Consider the following 24292-nt stretch of genomic DNA (forward strand, 5'->3'; position numbering starts at 1 on the left):
ATACAGGTCATAAATTTCTCCCAACCGCAGAATATACAATATAACACCACGAGTGAACTGTAGCATAAACTATGGACTTTGGGTGAAAATGTGTCAAGGTAGGTTCATCAATTGTAACAAAGGTACCACTTTGGTGGGAGATGTTGATAATGGGGGAGGCTGTGCATGTGCAGGGGCAGAGGGTATGTGGCAATCTCTGTACCTTCCTCTTAATTTTGCTGTGAATCTAAAACTGCCCTAAAAAATAAAGCCTATTTTTTTTTTTAAAGTACAGGATACGCACTAAACTGTAAACAATAGTTATCTCTGGAGAGTAAAGTTATACACCTATGTGTTGTTTGAATTTTACAACAAGAGCATGTACTAATTTTATAATAAAAGGATACATTTCAAGAAAAAAAAGTTCTAAAAGTTGTTTCAACTAAAACACTCTGCTAACATTCTTGACATTTTTTCTTTAACATATGTAATTATTTCCATGTATAACTATTTCAACAAAAGTAACTATTTTCATATGACCATTTTAACTCAGAACAAAAATACTGTTAAGAGTAGTAGGATTTTTTTCAAATATTTAATTTAGTAGAGTTAAATCTTATTCTTAAAAGGAAATAAAATATTATGAAGTATATCTCTTAATACAGTATTAATAATCTGAATCAAGTCAACAAGAAAAACAATATATTGGCTTATGGAACCAAGTCTTTATGTATCTCTAGATGGAAAGACAAAATTTCCCATTTTCCTATCCCAAATGATTTAATTTAGAATGAACTAAAGCAGAGAGAAAACATGTCTCTCCCCCTCAGAACCTATATTACCTGTTAATTTGCTAATGAAATCAGATATGTGACTTATACATAGTCAGTGTTGTGACTTTACATTAGCAGACACCTCTTGAGTAGTATTATCACTGGGTTCCTGGAAGAGATTTCCTAACAAATAATTCACTGAGGAAGGTTCTTTAGCAGATACAGAAGGACCAGTATCGAATACTAAGAATATCTGAATTGGCAAAAAAGGGGAAGTAGGGATAACACTTGGTCTGCTAAGAAAAGATTCAATAAACATATAATCAACTACTATAATTAGAAGTCAATTTCAATTCTTAATAACATTTCCGAGGTTTACATCTTAAATATAAGCAAAAAGCATCAACAAAAGAAATCTTGTTTACATAAAAAGATTTCTGCCGAAATCTTAAAACCTAATATTTTGATTTTGAAAATAAGTTGCTGATTTTTTTAATCTAGAGAACAGTAGACTGGGCTGGCATCCTTTGAAAGCTGAGTAAGATAAGTTCCATAAAAACAGGTAATAAACGCATGGAACTCATTAATTCAGAAAGGGGAAAAAGAAACTGAAGCTTCCATGGCACATTCCTTTGAAAGCTGGCAGGAAAATTCTACTTCATTTATTAATTCACACAAAAACTATTTGCTGAGCACTAACTACACACCAAGCACTATTCTAGGTGCCGAGGATATGATGGGGAAACGCCCTCACACAGATGTTATTCTAACAAGTAGGCCCAAAATGGCAACTCTGGACTCCACTCTATTTTTTTTTTTTCCCCTAAATCCAAACCCAAACTCTTCCCTTCAAAGGTGTCACAAATTTATTCTGCAAGAGTTATTTTCCAGTTCATCAAATTAAGCACAGAATCGCACAGTGCACAAGTTAAGGGCACAGAATGTGGAGTTAGGATGCCTGATTCCAAATCCTGGCTCTGCTAGTTTTTAGACGGGACCTTGGGCAAAGCACTCAACCGCTCTGTTACAGTTTCCTCACCTGAAAAAATGGAGATAATAGTACACCCTCATAGGATTTTTATAAGAATTAAGTGGGTTAATAGTTTCAAGTGTTTAATTACATAATTATTTATTTTATTATTTATTCAAAGTTTTTCATAAATAAAATATCCTTGCCTATCTGTTGGAATTAATGTGGGTTGATGCCAACATTTCCTATAAGTCCATGTTGTTTAAACCAGCTTTAGTTCCTTCTCATGCAGACTAGGGATTTGGCCATGGGAAAACCTCCAGAACAGGAACAGGAAAAGATGATCAATTCATCATTTGCTTCCAGCCCTCCCATCTCCTTCCCACCTCCACCTCTCCTCACAATCGACAAGTCTCTCAACCACATATCACAACTCTCTTCACAAAACCTTGTTTCATTAGTAAGAATAAAGTGCTCTAGCCCAGATTCAAGGCCCATCATCAAGCTATTCCCACTTCACCCTTGGCCCATACTTCCTTCTGACAGTCCCTTCCCTGCAATCTCCAGGCCCCCCTAAGAGCCTGCACTTTGCTATATATATATAACATGCCACATACTTCCAAGCCTTGCTTCTTGAAGGACCTTCCCTTGGAATGCTCTCTCCTATCGATCCTTGCAGATCCTGCTCACAGGTCCCCTCCCCTCAGTCTCCTCCGATATTCTTCCCATTCTTAATCAGGGGTAAACCTCTTCCCTAGAACTCTGGCTGCGCCACTATTATAGTCTTGCAGATCCTATATAGATTTTATGAATGTTAATTTTCCACGTCTGACTCTCCCACAGACACTGAACTCCGGGGAGAGGGAAGACGTTTTATTTACTTTTGCATTTTTTGTGCCTAGCATGGTATAGATTTAGCAATCTGGGCTGAATCGAAATAGAAATTTTCTTTTTCTTGTATTTTCTCTGATGTTTCATTCCCACAGGCTTCACTTGGCCTCTGTCTCTCATCTTTAGGGATAGCCAACTTTTAGCACTTTGCTAACCAATGTAGCAAAATTTCAGTTAAAAAAAAAAATTTAATAAGTGACACAGGCTGCAACGTCCTTCACTCCAACTCAAACCTCTCTTATTCAATATGTTAGAACTTAACGCCACTTCCACAAAGACTTCTTAACTAAAAGATGAAAATTCTACTCCCATTATGTTTAAACTCACATATCCACTAGGTAAAAGCAAAACAGAACAGCAGCACTAAATTCAACGCAACGTGTACTTTTTTGCTTATGTCTGTTCACTAATGTACAGGTGCCTGTAAGTCTTTAGGTTCATTTACACTGTGTATGTTGAGGGTGTAGGAGTCATTTGGCTGGAATCTTGGAGGCATGTTCGCCATGCCTCTGCCATCAAGTAGGAATTATTGCACATAAATGAGTCTATTCTACTGCCTAAAACTCTCTAGGAGAAATTCCCAGAGTTCCTCACAAGGCAGGGAGTTCTTTGGTTTGTCCACCCAAGCCACTAGCACTCCCTCCGACCTCATCTGCTGCTGTTTTCCTTCTCAGAGTTGAGGAACAGCAGGCCATCACTCTTTAACATACCCTAAGACCCTCATTAACTCATTGCTTAGGATACTTTATCAGGCTAAATTAACTCGTTTCTTTGGCTGATATTTTCTCTGAATTTTCCCCCTATTCTTCAACTATTTTAGTTACTCTTAAAGATGCTTTACAAGTTTTTTACAACAAATCCAAATTTAACATTACTTTAATACATACTATGTGAAGGGGACATAAAGAAATAAAGATTAACAAGGCATGGTGACCATCTAAGAATACAATCTTGTGGTGAAACAGACACATTCCATAGTAACTGTAACATATGACATACATCACTGTAATATATGGATAAAGATAGAGGAGAAAGATAGGGCATTCCAGGCAGGGGCTCAGAAGCAAAATGGTGCATTCACTCTCAATGCATTGATAGGCAATGTGCCAGCTGCTGGGACTATAAAATAAAACACAGCCTTGACCGCAAGGACCTTAGGGCCTAGTGCAGTGGTATTTGAAAATACTTTGCAGTTTTTCCAGCAAAAGTCTTCCACAGATACCCAAGATAAGAAGAGAGAGACGGTGAGAGTTGCTCTAGCTGTGGCGTTGGGAAGAGGATGACTTACTTCTTCCACTACAGCCAGGCCACCTGGGGTACCTCAGGTCCAAGGGGATAAGAGTATCCCCCACCTTTCCTGTTTTGATACAACACTGAGAACACTGCCACCTACCTAACACAGTGAGCGCTTCATAAGCACTGGTTAAATAAAGCATGAGAGCTCTGGAATAATGTATATATAAGTCACTGGTCTAATGAATGGGGATGGCAGAAGCTTATGGGGACACCAGGCAGGAAAAGCTGAGTTTAAATCACTGGAATCCAAAACTAGACAAACAACTGTAAAGGTCTGACCAATTTCTCTAAAATCCTGGAGGCAGAAAGCTCGTCTTAACTACTTTTTACATCCCCCTGCAGTTCTTGCTTCCTTAGCCGGCTCTAACTGCTTGCCGCAGCAGTTTCTTCAGACCTTTCCTGTATTCGTCAAGCTTCCAACTCTCCACCTCGCTCTTGCCCCTCCAAAGAGGACCTTCACAGAACTCACAGAAAAGCACTCCTTACCTTCCTGCCCCCATGCGCATCTGTTTCCTGCCCACACACCTTGCTTTCCCCTGGAAGCGGGTATTCTTACTACCCAAAGCCAATCGCCTGGATCACACTGGGCCCTGAGTTCTACCGGAAGGTCCTCAACCCAACACTCTCCTACATCTTCAGCACGGCCCTGGGCTGGCTCCTTCCCACCTCAATTTACACATGCTTAAGGTTCTCTTATATTTAAAAAAGTCTTCGCTTGACCCGAGATTTTCCCTATAGCTACTTTTTACTTTCCTCAAAAGCCAAATTTTAGGAAGGTTTGACTCCAAACTTGTCTCCACTTCTTCACCTCACTTTCTCATCAATACACAACCACCTGGCTTTAGTTATCCCCTCTCCTCCCAACTGACCCTTTTCAATAACCTCAGCTACTGCCTCTGACTTGAGACACTTTCTTTCCCCATGCCATGCTCTCTGGGTTTTCCTCCTAACCTGTCTGGTTGCATCCTGTCTGCTCTTTAAACACTGCCCTGCTCCCTTAAATGTTCACATTCCTCAGAATTTTGTCTGGACCTCTGAGCACTTGTCATTATTAGCAACAATAACATAACTGGGGCATGGGCTTGGAGGGTGGGGAGTGTCTAAAACTACAAAACCTTCTAGGGGCTGAGGTCTGTAAAGTCCCTGTTACTGGTGGGAGACGCCCATCACTCAGGCAGGAAAAAAGGAAGGAACCACTTCTCCACATACTGACATTCCCTGTGTAGCCCTGAGAGCAATCTCATCTACTCCCAGGCTGGAACATACACGCTAACCTCTAAGTCTTACTTCACAGCCCAGTTCCTTCTCCTAAATGTCAGTTCTGTGTCTCAAACACTTGATGCCTTCCTTACAGGCATCTCAAACTTAAGTCCAAAATTAAATTCATCACTTTTACCCCACCCCAACCTTCTTGTTCTCCACTGTTTTCTATTTCAATGAATGGTATCACCACCACCTAATTTCCAAGCCAGAAGTCTTGACTCTCCTTGGTTCCTCCTTCTCCCTCAGAAATCTACCTCCTAGTAGGCTTGCTCTCATCTCGTCATCACCAGCCTCAAGATCTTCACTTAGTCAATACATATGGCCTACTATGTGTCACTACTGCTGTTGACGCTGAGTGTACCGCAGTGAACAAGCCAAGCTTAATCCTAGAGGGAGGAGGCAGGCAAACAAATAAATAAAAGGATGAGACAAATTCAGATGGTGATAAAAGTTATGAATAAAATAAAGCAGGCTGATGTGATGGAGCACTACTTTAGGCTGTGAGGGCTAGAGAAAACCTCACGGAGAAAGAAATATTTAAATTGAACCTGGGGACTTCCCTGGTGGTTCAGTGGTTAAGACTCCGTGCTTCCAATGCACGGGGCATGGATTCAATCCCTGGTCCGGGAACTAAGACCCTCCATGCTGCGTGCCACAGTGTGGCCAAAAAGAAAAAAAAAAAAAGATAAACTGAACCAGAATGACAAACAGAAACAAGTCTCACACAGATTTGGGAAGCAGAGTGTTCCAGGAGGCAGAGGGAAGGGCCGAGGGCAAAGTTCCTAAGGTAGAAATGAGCTTTTGAGCTTGAGGTGATCAAGAAACAGAAGGAAGGTCAAAGAGGCTGGAACTTAAGGGAGCAAGGAGGCCAGGTCAGATGGGCTCAGAGGGAGGCAGGGGTCAGAGAGACCCTTGTCGGCCACCATGAAAGCAATGGAAAGCTACTGGAGGGTTGTAGGAAGACAACTGACATAACCCAATTTGAATTTTTAAAGATCACTTTAGCTGAAAAGCAGAAAAAAATGGTTTGGGAGGGCAAAAAAAATTGGGAGTTGCAAAACCAGTCAGGAAGCTAATAATACAGTTGTCCAGATAAGAGGGGATGGTGCTTGAGATGGGAAGGAACAAGTTTACGATGTATTTTGGACATAAAATGAAAAAAACTTGCTGGGAGATTAAATGTTGAGAGTGAGAGGGGAAAAAGAAATCTAGGACAATTCGTAGGTTGTTTTTAGGTATAATTTACATACAGCAAAATTACATGCAGTATATGATTCAATAAGATGTGATGAATGCCTACCAAGACACAGAACATTTCCATCACTCTAGAAAGTTCCCTCATGTCCCCTTCCCAGTGAACCCCCTTCCACCCAAGAGGCAACCACTGATCTGATTTTTGGTATCACAGACTACTTTTGCCTATTCTAGAATGTCTTATAAATGGGATCATCCACTATGTACTTTTTTGTGTCTGGCTTTTCACTCAGCATAATTTGTGTGAAATTCTTCCTTCTTCCTTGTTACATGTGTCAGTAGTTTCTTTCTTTTCACTGCTGAGTGGTCTTCCACTGTATGAACATACCGTTTTGTTTATCCATTCTCCCACTGGATGGACGTCTGGACTGTTTCTAGTTTTCGACTATCATGAAAAAAGCTCCTAAGAAGATTCTTGTACGAGGCTTATTTGTGGACATATATTTTCATTTCTCTTGGATTAATACCTAGAAATGGAACTGCTGGGTCACAGGGTAGACATAACGTTCAACTTTTTAAGAAACTTCCAAAATAGTTTTCCAAAGTGGTGGCATCATTTTATAGCCTCATCAGCAGTGTACTTGGGTGGGTTCTTGCTGCCTGACTCCCAGGTGTTTCGCTTGAATAACTACCTGCACCACAGCCAAAACGACACTCTTTTAGCTCTTCAAACATTTCTCTCTATATTTCTTTTTTTTTTTTAAGACCTTTGTAGATGCGCTCCAAGGACACTTTTCCTCCTTACCCCATCCCATTTATTGCCTGTCTCATGCTATTTATTTTCATTCAACAAATATCCTGAAAGATGAGAAAAGGCTGGGTTGGCCACAGTGTTCTGAGCAGAAGCAGCAGCGTATAACGAAATCCCTGAGATGGGAAAGAGCTTGGAGCCTTCAGAGGACACAGAGAAAGTCCATGTGTCTGAAGGACGGCAAGCAAAAGCGGCAGAGAGGTGGCCAGAAAGGTGGGTAGGGGCCAGGGGACTCAGAGCCTTGGGAGAAATGGGAAGGAGTTTGGACTTTCTATTAAGTGCTATGAGAAACCATTAAACGATTTTAAGGGAGGAAAGACAGGTGACTCTTTGGCTGCTCTGGGCACACTGGAATAGAGACAGACAGACGGGTAGAAATGGGGAGGCTGTGTTAAGAGGCAATCACAATGTTCCAGGTAGGAGAGGGTGGTGGCTCAGTGGTTGTGGCAGTAGAGTGGACAGATTCAAGTCGTACTATGGAAACAGCACTGACAGTAACATGGTGATGGATTAGATATGGAGGGTGGTGAGAGAAAAGGAGGAATGTGATTTGAGAGAGTGGGTAAATGGTAAAGCCACTTATGGAGAAGGGGACAAATCAAGGAGAGTTTGAGGAATATGTGTTAGTTCTGGACTTACGAAGCTCAAGTTACTAGTGAGATACCCAAATGGCAGCGTCAAGCAGGAGTTGGAGGAGCTAGGGGAGGTCTGGCTGAAGGTACCAACATGCGGGTCATCAGCTTACCGGCAATCATCAAAGCCTAGGGATATCCGAGAGCACCCAGGGAGCAAGGGCAATGAAATAAGAGGGTCCAGAGAATGCCAATGGTTAAGCAGAAGAAGGGAGGAACGAGCCATAGAGGTGGGAAGAGATTGCTGAGACAAGACAAGCGCCTGGATGAGGAAGCGAATGGTCCTCTCTTGAGAAGCCTCCTGTGACCTTTCAAGTCAGGAGGACCTATCTTGGTACAGCACCATGTACTCCCCCCATCAGAGCACATTCAATAGCCCTGTTTAGTTGCCCTTCTCTACTGAGCAGATATTGGAGGATGCAAAATCAACAGGGTTGTCAGGAACCAGCCCCGCTCTAGACAGTGTATTGGTACATGGTACAATGTGGAATGTTTGTTTAATGGACAACTGCACTAACATTCACTGAGTGTCACCTATAGGTGGTGCACTCCACTATATACTTTTCCTATTTTAGTTCCTTTTCTCACCAGCCCTGAGGAAGATATATCTCCACTTTACAGACAAGGAAACTGTGGCTCAAGCAAAATGCCCAAGGTCACTCACTGCTAATAAGTGATGGAGCCAGACGGAGGCCACACATCCTCCTTCACATGCTCTGCTGCCTCCATAAACTTCCCATCACATGGACTTTCTATTGCAAGAATGTCCTCTCATATTACTGTCAAAGGGATACAAACCTGTCCCCAGGTAACGGACCCACCAGAGTACTAAGTCAGGAAAATGTCCAGGGAAGTAGTCCTGCTCAAGAATCCGTACTCTTTTTTTTTTTTTTTTTTTTTTTTTGCAGTACGCGGGCCTCTCACTGTTGTGGCCTCTCCCGTTGTGGAGCACAGGCTCCGGACGCGCAGGCCCAGTGGCCATGGCTCACGGGCCCAGCCGCTCCGTGGCATGTGGGATCCTCCCGGACCGGGGCACGAACCCGTGTCCCCTGCATCGGCAGGCGGACTCCCAACCACTGCGCCACCAGGGAAGCCCCAAGAATCCCTACTCTTGTCAGGCACAGTGAATAATCTCCGGACTCCCAAAGTAATGCTTTATCTTAGGACGCTTCTAAATGTAGAAGTGAAACCTTCCCTGAAACTTGAGGTCTAGAGGTGAAAAACTTAGGACTGCTAGGGCCTTACCTCTTTTCAATTCTAGGACTCAATTTTAGCCACATACCAGAAATTTCTCCCTACATCTAAAGGGCCTAATTTGAACTTCACAACTAATGCTGAATGTGGCAAAGAGCTTCTCCATGTCGTCCATTGTGGACCAAGACATAATCAGGGTGAGACTGTATCTCAGGGGGTCCAAAGAAACCAATATTACATAACTTTGTGAAAAGTTAACAGTAGTACTCTGCTTTCAAGATTGATGTACTGTCTTTTCCCTGACTTCTTAAGATTGCAACTACACAGGTTTCCTAAATGCATACATTAGCACCCAGAGGCTTCCTTTCTTTTTCTACTCAGGAGCAACTGTTAACTATCAACCCTCTGGTCAGAGCATGGGCTACGGTGGAAAGAACACTAGCCTCGCTGGTAAAGAACAGGGTCCTAGCCTTGACTGTCAGTGTAAAGCCGCATTACTTTGGGCAGGTCACCACCTTCTTAGCATCTTTTCTGAGTTGTAAAAGAAGTTGTAAAGTGCCAGACTAGGTTTCTTTCAGTTCTCTATATAACTCTACCAGAGAGCACAGAAAGGGTGGTTGAAGGTATGTAGGATGCCACTGGCTGGCTGGGAAAAGTGCGGAGGACGAACCCTCCTGGCTGTGGATGACGAAGCCTGTCTGACCTGCGCTGTTTCCTCTCCTGCCAGAGCCCCCACTCTCAGCCACCCTGGCTCCCTCCAACAACTCCCTCCCCAACCCAAGGTCACCTGGGATCCTCCATCTGAAGCAATACCTAGCAGAGTGTCCTGCATACAGATATCACTAACTTTTGCTGGCTTCATTTGAAGCTTTAACAAAGTACATTGATTGTAACACCCCAATCCAACTCCTCAACAAAGAAACATAAACATAATGAAACGATGTTTCTAATAATGCCTAGCACTCATCAACACAATAACAGATCTCTGGCTTTTTTTTTTTTTTGGCCCCACGCGTGGCTTGTGGGATCATAGTTCTCCAACCAGGGACTGAACCAGTGCCCCCTGCAGTAGAAGCATGGAGTCCTAACCACTGGACCACCAGGGAATTCCCTACACATCTCTTTTTTATGAGAACAATTTTAATAAAGCAGACACGTTCTTTTTTCTTACCCTTTATAAGGTACCACTAATGACCCCTCTTAAGTTCTTTTGAGCCAGGTCCCCATTCACAAAGCATAGATATAAACAGAGGGAAGACTTCAACCAACTCACTTCTACTCTTTGGATTAACTTCTCAAGATGCTCAGGACTAAAGCAAATTATTTACTTTGTTTAACGCCATTTTCATCCATCCCACAGATCAAGTTTGACTGCCCTGCTGGCAGAAAACACTTCATAAGAGGGTACATCTTCATGACCACTCTGAAGCAGTATCCCTCAAGTCACTATCATATTGTCTTCTTATTCTCTTCACCGCCAGACACACACTCTTCTTATCACCGCCAGACACTCTTACTTACTGTCTACAATCCCTCTCCAGAGCAGGCTCCTTCTCTACCTTGCTCACCACTGCATCTACCATGTTTAGAACAGTGCCTACAAAAGCTTGTTAATGAAAATTAGAACACAGAGGACCTTAATCCATGTTTACGGATGTGATGTTCAAACATGGATGATGTTCAAGTGTTCCAGTGAACTTCCACCCTTTCCCACAGAACAGCTTATATATGCAGACTGCAACAAGGATATTTTCCCCTGTAGCTAATGTTTTCTCTTTCTTCCCCACAATGAAGCATCAGATAACAAGCCACAGATACACCAATAAGTCACTTTACAGTTCTTCTTCCTGCTGGGTCATGCACGTTACGTACAAAGCAAACACAGCTCTAATGCAGAAAGTACTGATTGTGTTTGTTGCCAAGAGAATCTTTCCATCCATACTGCATGTACCATAGGTATTAAGAGAACTTTCAAAGCTACCTAATAATATAAAAAAACTATTCAGTCTAAGTGCAATGTGACCAAATCATGCTCTATAAAAGCCTTGATTTCACTATATTTCAAATGTATGATTTTTATGTACAGTATTGCTCCAATATAAATAGGGTTTTACTGTTTTGCTTTATTTTGTTACTCTTACCTCCACAAAAAGAAAATGAAGGCAGCCGAGTCAGAAGCCCCAGACAGATCTAACGAACACTAAGGTGCCTTGAACATAAGCCCCCATGAGGAAGAGAGCTTAAGGCATACTGGGGAAAGGGTTGTGTTTTGCAAATATATCTTTTGAGTCCCATCTGGTCAAACTGAGAGCAGGCACCAGATAATGATTCCTGTGCATTGTAAACCAGTAGTAACACAGACAGGAAAAGAGATGGCCCCTTACATATCGTATCACTCTTTGATCTGATAGAAGTTTTCAGCTCAAGATAGAACGACAGAATTGGGTATGAAAGAGAAGTTTTTAGATTAAACCTCAGGTGCACTGGCAAAACTGGCCAGGTACGGGGAAAGTGAAATTTTAGAAAACTCCCAGGGGTCACTAAACTATATGGCACAGTCACAAAAACCATCCTTTCCAGTATTTTGCCCGAGTCCAGATTTCAGATTCATTATAACTTAAAAAAAAAAAAAGAAGGGGGACACAGCAGGAAATTTGTATTCCAAAGCCAACCTACCACTGGCTGATTTGTGTCTTGAGCTGGCAGTGAGCTATAACAGACCTAGTAAAGGCTCTGGAGCCAAGGGGAGGACGGTCACAATCAAACCCTGACTCTCATTAGCTCTATGACCTCTCAGGAAAAGGAGAGGTGATATATCTCTCAGGTCTGCTGGGTGGATTTTGCAAGATAAGTTAAAATACCTCGGACAGAACCTAGTATTCTGAGGTGTTTCTGGTTTTGTTTTTTAAAACGAATGTTAGCAACCTTTCCTCTCTTTCTGAAGAGAAGTTTGAACTCACCAGAAGTCCAAATCTAATTTCTTGGTCTACATTCATTACATTTTATGAAGGTTAAAAAAAAAAAAAAAAAAAAAAAAGGTTGCAGAACCTAAAACCCACATCTCCTGACATCTTACCACCTTGGCAACCTTATCTCACATACGTAAACACAAACAAACTTTTACCTCTGTAAGAGTTTTATAAACATTTTCCTCACATAAGTTACAACAAAAATGTAAATTAACATGTGGTAACTGTTCACAATTTAAGTAACTATAAGGTTTTAAAAAGGCCACATAAAACACAAGGTCATAATTCAAATACCAACATAGAATAAATTGTTTAGTTTTGGAAATTCCAAATACTCAATCTTTACAGTCATATAAAAGTGTCTACCTATGTGACAGGCCTGATGTTAACATACAAGAAAAAGTCTACCAAGGCATCTCCAAAGTCAGCATTATGAACATACCTCCCAATGCTGTGACCCTTTTTGAAACTGTTTGCACTGAATGAATAAAAAAGAGGTCCAAGAAAGACATATTACACCACATTAGGCACATGTCCTTCAAGCATCCCAGTACTAGAAATTTAAGACAAGCAAGACCAACATCTGAGGTCGGTCCAGAAGGACTAACCAGTCAAACGCAGGGCCTAAGGCCCTCACACACCATAAAATCAGGGAAACTGACTGGGGCTCTTCAGCATCTGAGAGGAAACGTCCAGCTCCCATTAAGGAATAAACTGGGGATGGGGATGCAAATAATTAGTGCACCCTGAGGTGACAGTTAACTCCACTAGCACAGCACTTCACAGGCGATATTATGGAATTCCACTTTGTCCCTACTCTGAGAATACTAAAGCTGGAAACTTCAGAAGTTAGCCAAACACCAAACATCCCTTGAAAGAACTTTAAATAAGATCCCGCCACAGCACCCTGCAGAGAAAGATCTTGGAACTCCTAGGAGCCAACCAACACACACAGACCCAAACACACATTAGCCACAACTCCAAGTAGTCAGATGTTCTCTGAAAAACCGTTTTCCTGATAACTCCTTCTTGCAAAGAGAAAAAATACAAGGCACATTCAGCACAGGCCAGAATATTTCTGAGAAGCACAGACCAGCATCTGGGATTTGAGGAAAAACTGCACACCGACCAAGTCTTACACTCTGTTGGAGAAGGAACAGGCTGAAAACTAAAAAGTGAGACAGGCTTTTAAAAGCCAGGTAAGGGACAGCCTGCATTTCTCAACAAGTCGCCTATGACTAAAACGAAAGCACAAGATGGGGGCGGGGGGGGGGACTACCTAAAACCCCTGTAATGTTTGACCTGAAGGAGAGTCTTCACTGAGTGGATGAAAAAACTGGAGCCTTGGGGAGGTAGGTAACTTGGCCAAGGTTACAGTTTATTTGGTGGTAAAGCTGCAAGTAGATTCCTGGACCTCCAAGTCGAACTTCAGTGCAGTTTCCCACTTCACCAAGCTGCCACCCCATTTAAGACGTTTTATAAAACTCCTCACTGAGGCAGTTAACATAAGGGTCCAATTATCATTCAAAGATCTGTCTGTTAGATAATAGCTCGAAAATTCCATCCATTTTACAGCATTTATCAGAGTCATCTAATCTTCGAGGGGGAAAAAAAGCAAAGAAGAAAAGGGGGGGGAAAAATCCCAATTTCTATCTGTCCCCTAAGGGCAAACTAAAGGGTTGCAGACAGTGCTAGTATCCACAACCACAAAAACAGGCAATAATCCCCACCCACGGGCCCAGGAAGTTGGCCCCTCCTCTGCACCGCCCGCCCCCCGCAACTCAGTAAATTCCACTCCCATCCAGGCGCACGAGAGATGTTCCACCTCCCGCCGCTGACAGAGCGGGCTGGGCCGCATTGGCCACTCTCCTTCCACCACCACTTTCCCCCACCCCAAAAAAGACCAGAAGCCTAGAGCACCACCGGGACCCCAAAAGAGCGTTCGCTCGCACACGGGGACCACCAGATCAAACACCCCGCCCTGCTCACCGCGGCGGGGGAGGGGGAGAAAACCCCACGCAGGAAGTGTGTCCCGCGCTCCACTCCCCGCCCCCAGGGCCGGGACCTTGCGCCCTGCCAGCCGGTACCTGCCCTCCGCCCCCAACAGGCGAGAAGCAGCCGCGTCCACATGGCTTCAGGTGTTCACATGGCAATAAACGGGCCCCCGGCCCTCCCGTGGCAGGGGCGCGCTCCGGCGCCCCAGCTCCGCTCCCGCCCGCTAGCCCGCCCGGCCCCTCCCCAAGCCCGGCCCTCAGCCCGCCCGCCTCGCCCCCTGCGAAGCGGCGAGAGCCGCGGGATACCCGGGGCTGCCAGGGACCCCGGGGCGGGCAGCGCTGACCCCGCTGATCCCCGGGCACCGCCCGCTCACATCCGCCGCCTTTGCACCCGAGGCCGCGACGAACAGGTACCTTCCCCCGGCACCCTCAGGCCAGGACCGGTGCCCAAGCCCGGCCAGACTCCCAGGCCGGCCCGAGACCCCTCAGCGCCCTGATGCCAGGCCGGACCCTTTCCCCTCAACGCCCCGAGGCCAGGGCAGGCCGCTCCTCTCTGCACTCCCGGGTCGGGCCGGGCAGGGACAGTCGCCTCAGCAACCCGAGTCCCGGCCTCGGAGTCCTGGGGCTCAGCACTCCCAGGTCGGGCCAGGCAAAGACCTCTGCCCCCAGCCCCAGAGGCCAGACACCCGGCCTGGCCCTAGCTCCTCAACCCTGACCTCTGCCCCTCCCCCTCAGGCCCGGGCAGCGGTTACCTGTGGGAGCCCCCCGCCCGGTCCCTCGGCCTCGGCCGGGGGCGGGAGGGGAGGGAGCGGCGGCGGACGGCGCTGCGCGGGGTGGGGGTGGGGGAGCCTCCGCCGCCTCCAGCTCGGGCGCCGGGGCCGGCGGCGGGGCGGGCCGGGGCCGCGGCCCCCGGAGGCTCGCTCCGGCCCGCGCGCTCGCTCCCTGGTCAGGCGCGCCTCAGGGCGGGCTCTCCTGGCGGAGGCCGCGGCCGCCTCGCAGGGGCCGAAAGCGGCTCGGCTCGGGGTTTTTTCTCTCCATTCTCCCAACACACAGGAAATAACAGAGCGTCAGGTGACGGTTCGCGGCCAATCGAGAAGCTCCGGGCCGCGGCGCGCGGGCGGGCGGGAGGGCGCGCGGCGGGGGCGGGGCGGCAGGGGGCGGGGCCGGCGGGCGCGCGCGTGCCCACCCGCGTGCGGCGGCGCCGAGGCCTGTGCACGCCGGGCCGCAGGAGACATCCGCCCCGCGGCCGGGGTCGCGCGGGTGTCCCCTCGGCGGCCGTGGGGGGTGTCGCGCGCGTCTCGCCGCTCGATCAGTGCCATCTTGGCCTGCAGCTCCCGGCCGTCCTGGGAGTGGCCGCGAGCCAACTTTCTGGGGAGTTGGTGGCCCGGAATCTCTCCTTGGGATTTCTGGAGTTCCCTGGAGCCGCCAAAGCCAGAATCGCATCTCAGTCAGCCTTGGGGAGCCCGCGGGCGAGGGCCCACTCTCCTCCCCGTAACCCGCTTAGTGGTGCCGGCTCCTGCCCGCCTAGCGCCCACCCGGCCCTCAGGCCTAGTGCCCTCAACGCCTCCGCCCCTTGGCGCCCCGTGTCCTTGGATGAATGACTTGGGCCCTCTTGGGACTGAGTTTCCTCCGCAATACAAGCAAGGAGTGAGGAGGCCCACCAACCTCACGTGTAAAATAGACGCTCACCAAACGCCAGCCGCCTTCGCCTGAGGCGGCATTAAAAAGCTGCCATGCCTGGCTGACTGGACCCAGGGTCCAGAATTAATTTGGAGATAAGGTGGAGGATTTGCGGTGCCAAGGCCTCGGGCCGTTCCCAGCCTTCTTTTGCAAATCTCATGTATGTTTTATGGAGCAAAGGAATGGTTGACATGTTTTTCTTTTTTTTTTTTAAAGAAAATCTCGGTTGTAAAGCAACCAGAGATGTTTGTACGGCCTGACCCACTGCTATCAAAAGTGAGAAGACCAGTGAGGCTAGGTTGTACTTGGAGTGGCTGTGATCCTCCCTCTGGCTCACCCAGAGCCCTGGCCAAATTCTCTCCCCACTCTGGGCCTCAGTTTACTGTTGGTACAATGGGAAGAAGAGTGTGGACTGGATGTCCCTGACGTTGACTAAAATTGCTGATTCTAAATTAGACCCCATCTGCCCTAGATGTTAAGGGAGTGTGTGGCTTCCTTTCCTGAAGCAACCCAACTTGAAAGTAAATTGGAATTGGAAGAAGAGGGTAGCAGGTGGAGGCTGATAGGAACCAGGTGTGGCCTGGGGGCCCAGTTTCAGTATATCTGAGGTCCATAGCTCCCCAGGACCTGGCTCTACCCTTTCACCTCTCACCCCACCTAGACAGAGACATTAACGCTTTGCCTTGCCTTGGGCCACGCAAAGAGGGTCCTGGCTGTGGCAGCACCTGCCCCCAGCAAAGGGATCTAAGGTAAGGCCTGAGTTGGTTCTGGCACCCCAGGAGGATGTGGCGGGGGAAGGTAGTGATTTCTCCTGGCTTCTGTCCAATCACACAAAGTGGGGGCCGGCTCCAATGTGGGTCAGGGCTATTCCTGGAGACTTGATTCCCCAGCACCTCCTGCATGCCAGGCAGGGTGCCGGTCTCTTCTGGTCTCTTCCGGGGCAGAGCTGAACAGGCCGCCAAGCCCTGCCCTCTGGCTGTTCCCATTGTTCTATGAGTTTCATTTTCAAATTCTTTGGCACCAAGACTCAAAAGGCCAGTGCTAGCTTCTGCTTGACTCAGAGCTACAGAGGGAAAGAGGGAACTCTCAGCACAGACCCATGTTTTCTGGACAAACACAGAAAGATGCGTGAGAGCTTCCACTTGGTGTTGGGAGCACCCTCAATTTCTTGAGAGACTTCATGAAGAAAAGGGAAGCCCATTTCCTTAGAGTCTCCTGCCCCATCGTTCTTCCCTTCCTTTCCCTTCTTCCTCAGCTCATTCGGGTCTCAGACTAGGGGACCAGAGCCTGAAATGGATGGTGACAAGCCATGCAAAGCCTCATGCAGAAGGGAAGGAATGCAGACAGATAACTGAAGTCCAGGCTCTTGTTTGTTCCTGCCTCCTGTCCTGAGACTGACCCTACAGCCCCCTCCCCACCCCTTTGGACCCTGCCGGAACAATGGCTAGTTAACCTCCACCTGGAAACCTCCCCAGTCCTAGGGCCAGGCCAGCCTGGACCTCTTCACCCCTAACAGCCACTTTCCCTTTCAGTACCATTTGGAAAAAGAACATGTGTGGGCATTATGACCAACAGATAGATTTGAGTTATGCTTGGGCTGTGTGGCCCTGGACTAGTCACTTCACCTCTCTGAAACTTGGTTTCCTCAGCTGTAAAATGGAGATAATATGACCTCACTCATAAGGTATTTTGGGAATCTAAAGAGAAATGTATAAAAAAGTCAGTACAGTACCAGGCAAACATTAGCAATAGCTACAGTTCTATGATGTGGACATACAAGCAGACTGAGGTTCAGAGAGGTTAAGTCACTGCTCAAGATCCCATAATGGCCAGAGCACAATAACTGGGAGCTCCCTCCTCTTTGATCACATTAGTGTCTTCTATTGTTCTCTCACTGTCTCATCTGTGAGAATCCTGTTTTTCTTTTTTTTTTTTTTGAATTTTACAATTTTATTTAATACAGCAGGTTCTTATTAGTTATCCATTTTATACATATTAGTGTATATATGTCAATCCCAAGAGAATCCTGTTTTTCCTACCACAGTTTAAGGAAAGGACAGTAGATTAGTTGGGGGTTTTTTTGTTTTTGTTTTTCTTCTCTCTCTCTCTTCTAGTCCAGTCCACTCAAAAAATACATATTGAATTGAATCAGTGTTTTCAATTCCAGAAGCAAAATTAATCCTTTCCCTCCTCATCCAGCTCCGAGATGGCTTTTGGAAACCCTGTGTCACTCCCTTTATTACAAACTCCTCTGCCCTCCTCCAGGCGCCTGGGCCACTCCGGGATTACAAATGGAGCCTTCTGCCTCTAGGTCACTGATTCCGCTACCATCTGTCAGCATGGATTGATTGAGGAGACTGGCCCTGCTCGGCAGATCAGTGACTTGTGCGAAGTGAGCTGGGCTGTCGGTGCCTTCAGCGGCAGGCGGATGTCCTTCCTCTCACTCGCTGGCTCTCTTGAGCACAAGTACCGCCCTCACCTTTATCCTTCAGTGGCCCCAGCTCTCCTTCCTCGTAGGAGGGGCCTTCCGCTAACTCTAGCACGCCAGGAGGGAGGCCTCCTGAACTCGTGCTCACAATCCTTCAGGAGACAACTTACCAGAAAAAGCCTCTGCTTAACAGAGTGGGGAACCCCCCAAAGCGTCCGGCAGAGCCTGTCCCAAGCCAGGCACTTTTCCCATGCAAAGCACAAACCTAAGGGTGGCCTTCATTCCACACAGAGCACCTGCTGTGTGCTGGGCCGTAAACCCTGATGGAGGGAACACAGGGCCTCAGAATAAGTCTTTCTGGGGCAAGGGCAGGGCAGGCTCTAAGGCTAAGGGGGTGGGGAAGGCTCCACATAGAGAGTCCGGGAATACCAAGCCTTAGCCACGTGGGGACAGCCACTGCAGGTCCCAGGAGGGCTGTGTGCAGCGCAGGGCTAGGGGAACGAGAGATGAGGCTGCAGAGGTGGGCAGGGGTGGGGTCCTACAGGGCCTTGTATCTGTGACCCACTTGGCATGAACTGGTTCCACAGGGTCTCACAGTGACCTCTGCTCAGGAGATCTGCCCCTCAACCCTGCCTTCCACCTCATTCCTCCAGGCCCCAAGTCGTGGCTCCCTCCTCCTCAGCTCTCACTGATCACACTGGGCTGCCTGTGCCTGTGTCTGCCTCTCCCGCAGGACCGTGAGTATTCACAGGGCAGACACCCCTGCTCCCCTCGGGTCTCTGGCATCCTCTGCAGGGTAAGGCGCCATAACCATAAACATGATAACGTGAATAACGACGATACAGCCCAGAGGAATCCCAGCTCGCCGGGAGCAGGCACTGTGTGTCTGTAGCGACATCATGAGGTTGGTACTGTTCTCACCCCCACTTTACAAACGGGACGACTAAGGGGCAGAGAGTTGGACAACTTGTCCCGAGTCACACAGCATAGAAGAGGCCAAGCTGGGATTTGAACCCAGGTCTTCAGAGGTTGCACTCTTAACCACCAAGTTTCCCAGCACTGGGTAAACACTGGAAAGATGGATGGACACAGACAGTTGGCGGGTCCCAAAGTTTGCAGGTGGATAGGGAAGCAGACTTGAGGGGACAGCAGGGTTGGCACCAGTCTCTCCCCACAGGTAACACGGTAAAGCCCTGGAGACTGGGCAGTTTGCAGGCGTTGGACCCGCAGACCCCATGCCTGGAAGACCCAGGCCTAACCGACAGCAGCAGGATGCATCGGCACACTCGGGACACTGGAGGAGATGCAGCTGAGCAACGGGAGGCCCCTGCTGCCTGGCCTCACAGAAGATCACCCTGCAGCCCACTCAACACTCCTGCCACTAGTGCCTCAAGTCTCCCTGGGAAGTCCCTGGCATGGTGGCCCAGCACAGGTCACGGAGCTGGGAGTGTAGCCTGGTCTCACTGATCTGTGTCCTTTAGCAAATCACCCAGCGGCTCTGAGTCTCAATTTCTTCATCTGGAAATTGGAATGCGTGGGAGGAGGGGCCGAGTGGTCTGCCTGCCTCCAGGAAGTCGGGTCCCTTACCTGGCTGACCCCATTCACTGCTCCCAACAACAGTGGGAGGCAGGGATTGTCATCTTCATTGTGCAGAGCAGGAAATGGACACACAGAGAGGTTAAGAGACTTGCCGGAGGTCACACAGCGAGCAAGCAGCAGAGCTGGTTTGAACTCAGGCTTCTGGCCCCCGAGCCCCCACTGAGTCACTTACAGCACTGCAGAGTGTTCAGGTGAAGATGGAACTATCTAACAATAGCAGTGACAAAGCCATGTCTAAGCACTTCACCTGCTCTAACTTGCTTAGTCCTGACGACAGCTCTCCGAGGTGGTACTGTTATTACCTCATTCTGCAGATGAGGAAACTGAGTCACCTAACAGCTAGGCAGAGTTGGAATCTGCAACCAGGCAGGTCAGGCTGCAGGGCCCCTGCATCGCTTTATCACAAGAGAACAATAGGGAGGCTCCTTTCCATTGGGATTATTTCTGCTTGAAAGCTCAAGACTTTTAGCCCCATCGCTGTTGGGCTCCACGGGAAGGCAGTGCTGCATGCTGAGGCATGCTGGGAAAAGACTTTGTTCCGTCCTGCTTTGTTGACATGCTCTTCATTTTAAGCCTGAAACCCCAGCTTCCTGTGAAGAATTCAAACCGTGGAGAAAAATGTGGCCATAATACAGCCACTACTTCCTGCGCCTCCAGTGTTCCCTGAGCTTGGGGCTCCGTGTGTGTCCTCACACTTAACCTTCACAACACCCAAGTAGCCCCCACTTCACAGCTAAAGAAACTGAAGCCCAGAATTGCTAACAAGATGCCCAGAGGCACACAGCTGCTAAGTGGTAGATCTGAGACTCGTCCCCAGGTCCTTCTTGAGAATCCTGGCTCTTCTGACCACAACAGCTGCACCCCCGTGGGATGCGCGGAGGTGGGTCTTGTTTGCTGGGCTTTGAGGGAAATGCTGCTGCTTATCGTCTGCCACAGGCTGGCCCCTCAGTGTCACAATTCCTGGGCCACAGGGAAAGCACCAGGACACAGGTGTGACAAGTGTGGACATCAATGTCCCCTCCACTCCATCTCTCCCTCCAGGGATTCAAGAATGGCTCCCCTGCCACCAAGGTGATTGTCTTCTGGAAGCAGTCATGCCCTGTGAGGTTCCTCATCACTGCCCTGCATCTCCCCGGGAGCTCACAGGATAACTCCAAGGCCCATGTGTGATTCCGGGGAAACAGAAAGCAGCAGAGTCAATGGATTCTCCAACTCCCAACTGGTCTTGTTGATTGCAGCCTCTTCTCCCGGCCCACCCATCCCTGCAGCAAACTCATTACAGTTTCCAGAAGCCAGCTTTGACCCTACTACCCCTGGCTCAGAGGTTGTTTGTGGGCCCCAAGGAGCTTCAGAATTCAAGTTAGTTCGCATCCACCTGGAACACAAAGCCCTCGCCTGGCCCCAGCCACCTCTCCAAGCTTCTCTCACACGTCCCTTTCTGCTTCTTTGCCAAACCAAATGGGCTGTGTCCCTACCATGTGCCTGTCTGCTACCCAAAGCAGGAAGCCCTTCTCTCTTCCCTACAGTGTGAAATTACACCCTCTTTCAAGTCTTACTCAAATGCCACCGCCTCCATGAAGCCTTACCTTAATACTCATCATAAATTCACTCCACAAACGTTGATTGAGCCCCTACCATATGCCAGGCATTGAGCCCAAGGGTCCCTGTTATCATGGAGCTTACAGTGCCATAGGACCATTAGAGCAAACAAATGATCACATAAATAATCATTTGGTAACAGCCATGAAACACATTAGTAAGCAAGTGGGCAGGTGCACAGAGGGTGTATAATGGGGCCCTGGGTCTTGGGGATCCAGGACATTTGAGCTGAGACCTGAAGGACAGATAGGAAGTTGCCACGTGATGAGGTTGGAAGAGAGCTCCAGGAAGTGGGCACAGCACAGGCAACAGCCCTAAGGCAGGAGGGAGCGAGTAGATTTCCAGGAATGGAAAGGAGGCCAGTGCGATTTCAATGAAATGAGTAAGCTGGAGATGCAGTTGGAGTGAGACAGTGCAGACCACGAAAGGCTTGGGGACTTTATCCCAAAGGCAAAAGGGGGAACCACTGAAGGATTCTGAGCAGAGAAAATAGTCAATATTCATTTATAAATGATCCTGCCCTGTGGCTGAGTGTCTCCTGAAAAGCCTAGGCTTTGCGTCCAGCCACCCCTGAACCTTGGCTGTCTGGTTGTTTGGGGGTGAAGTTTTCAAACCCCTCCTCCTGGACTGAGCTCTCGAGGGCAGGGCTGACCTCCGGTTCTCCCACGTCATCCTCAGCACGTGGAGCTGCTCCAGAAACATTTGTGGAACAAACTAACAGATAAGACAAGACACTTACCAGCATTTCCCCCGGAAGAGGCCAGGCTGCCTGGGGGGCCTTCCACGTTCTCTGGAAATCACAAAATTCAAGGGTTTTAGTGAGGTCACTACTCAGGGAGCCCTTGATAGTAGAGCCGGCATCCCATGGATGCCCGCGCCCAGGGCCAGCATGACACCGCACAGGCATCTGCCCGTGACCGTGTCCTGAATGACCAGAAACAGAACCAAAAAATCCCAACAGCTGTTAAGGTGCTTTCGAGTTTACAAAGCACATTTCACAAGCAGCCTCACACAGGGTCAACCCTCTCGGGTGGATACAGCTGCTGCCCTGTTTTACAGATGAGGAGACTGAGGCCCAGACAAGGGAGGGTCTCTGGCAAGTCATCTCAAAGCCAAGACTAGAACCTGACAACAGTTCAGGCTACTTATGGCTCCCATGGGGTTAAGAGAGCTTTCCGGAAATTTCTTTTAAAAAATGTTTTAAAGTGACATATTTCATCAGGATGTCTGTCAGCCAGCAGTGGGAGCCAACACACCAATTCTCACAGGCCGTTCCCCCTGCATGTCAAATCGGCACACTCAGCCCCAGGCCCTGAGGCTGGTGGCTTAGCCCAGGGCACGGGAGGGGCCTGAGTGATGAATCCTTGGCTCCCTGGGCTTGGTGCTGGCACAAAGCAGGTGCTCAGGAGACTCTGAGTGTTCTCCAGGGGAACCTGAGCTGATTTGAGGGGTAACAATAGAGAACACTCCTACGGCTCTCACGTGTGCCAGGAACCATGCTAAGTGAGTTACCCGCATTAACTCAGGTCATCCTCACAACAAGGCTATGAGGTGAGTACGCCAATTATCCCTATTTATATGTGTGGAAACTGAGGCTCAGAGCAATAGCTAATTAGCCTGGGATCACAGAGCCAGTGAGTGGCAGAGCTGGGATTTGAAGCCTTTAAGCAACCCCATGCCCTGGCTGAGTGAAGGTGGGCAGAAACCTGTGCATTCTCAAGGACCGCGACCATGTGGGGTGCCCCTCCTGCACACACTTGATGACCGCTATTCCCATTCCCCTGTGTGGGCGAGCAGTGACAAGCTGGCATGGTAACTACCCCATCTCCCCAGCCTCCCCTGCCCTCACCCCGTGGTCTCTGGGCTCCCTTTACCTATCCTGCCACCTATGGGCTCCCGCCCCAGCTCCTTTTTGGTAGTAGGTGGGGTGTACAAAAGAAAGGGAGGGGGCTTCCCTGGTGGCACAGTGGTTGAGAGTCCGCCTGCCGATGCAGGGGACGCGGGTTCGTGCCCCGGTCCGGGAAGATCCCACATGCCACGGAGCGGCTGGGCCCGTGAGCCATGGCCGCTGAGCCTGCGCGTCCGGAGCCTGTGCTCCGCAACGGGAGAGGCCACAACGGTGAGAGGCCTGCATACCGCAAAAAAAAAAAGAAAGGGCAGAGGGCGATGCTACCTTGAGAAGGCTCTGTAAGCTCTGGAGCCTCAGCTTTTTCACTTGCAGAATGGGGACATTAACATCGCCCGCCACGGAGGGCTGCATCCACCCAAGTGCTTAATCCATGACCTCACACCTAAGTGCTGGTTCCAATTACTCTGGCCTCAGATACCCCTTGAGGGGGAATCACTCGTCCCGTGAGCAGGCAGGCTCAGGGAAATACAGTGCCCACGGTCACCCAGCATCGATCACCCAGCACAGCACAGTGGAACAAGGAATGAGCGGTCTGTCTGACTCTGAAGCATGAGTGGAGGAGAGGAGGGAGGGTAAATGAAACGTTTGGGTCTTCCACGCAACTCAGCGTCACACTGCCAGGTGTGGGTTGGATTTGGCTACCGAGTCCTGTATCCGCCCACTCCCAAGGCTCTCCCAAAATGGTGCACATCGAGTGGTGTTGGGGGAGTCGTGTGCCCTCCTGGGAGCCACTATCTTGCTGGACCCTCTCGGCCCCCTTCCCCAGCCCAGGTGAGGTGTGCTGGTGGGGACAGGAGGAACAGTGGGAAGGCCAGACATCGAAGTTGTTCAACTGTGGGCTGACTGCAGAATAAAAGGGAAGAAAGCATCCTTTCCGGAAAAATAAATGGACAGATGTGACCGCCCAAGTCACAACCTACACGGAAGCCATCCAAGAAAATCAAAGAGACGAGAGAATTGCCACCCCTTACAGCAGCTGAGAGAGGTGAGCGAGCCCAATCCCCCATCAAACAGATAGGAAAACTGAGGCCCAGGGTGGGGCCGTGACTGGTCCAGGGCCCCACGGTACGTCTGAGGCTCTGCCACGTGTGAGGGATGTCCAGTCCCAGGT

General features: G+C 48.5%; 1 protein-coding gene and 1 long non-coding RNA gene across 8 annotated transcripts in view; one reads left to right on the plus strand and one right to left on the minus strand.

Moving 5' to 3' along the window:
* Positions 1-24292, minus strand: part of TCF20 (transcription factor 20) — a 192519-nt gene that overhangs the window by 83857 nt on the left and 84370 nt on the right. For 4 of the 7 annotated variants that reach the window (XM_089921395.1, XM_022596544.3, XM_089921394.1 and 1 more), the window contains exon 2: positions 22012-22062. The exons of 2 other annotated variants lie outside the window; for them this stretch is intronic. In XM_089921395.1, coding sequence (XP_089777521.1) covers positions 22012-22062 — 51 coding nt within the window. Of the gene's footprint in view, positions 1-14718; positions 15019-22011; positions 22063-24292 lie in introns of those variants that run through there. One more of the 7 variants, XM_022596546.3, reaches the window with a different exon arrangement.
* On the plus strand, positions 15094-20946 carry LOC111186417 (uncharacterized). The gene is made up of 2 exons (XR_016395067.1): positions 15094-18978; positions 19252-20946. It is a non-coding gene; the product is annotated as an uncharacterized LOC111186417 (long non-coding RNA).

The sequence above is a fragment of the Delphinapterus leucas genome, chromosome 11 (assembly GCF_059928025.1).
Source record: "Delphinapterus leucas isolate spDelLeu-1000000601 "Yukka" chromosome 11, BTC_Dleu_Yukka2, whole genome shotgun sequence".
Classification (NCBI taxonomy): Eukaryota; Metazoa; Chordata; class Mammalia; order Artiodactyla; family Monodontidae; genus Delphinapterus; species Delphinapterus leucas.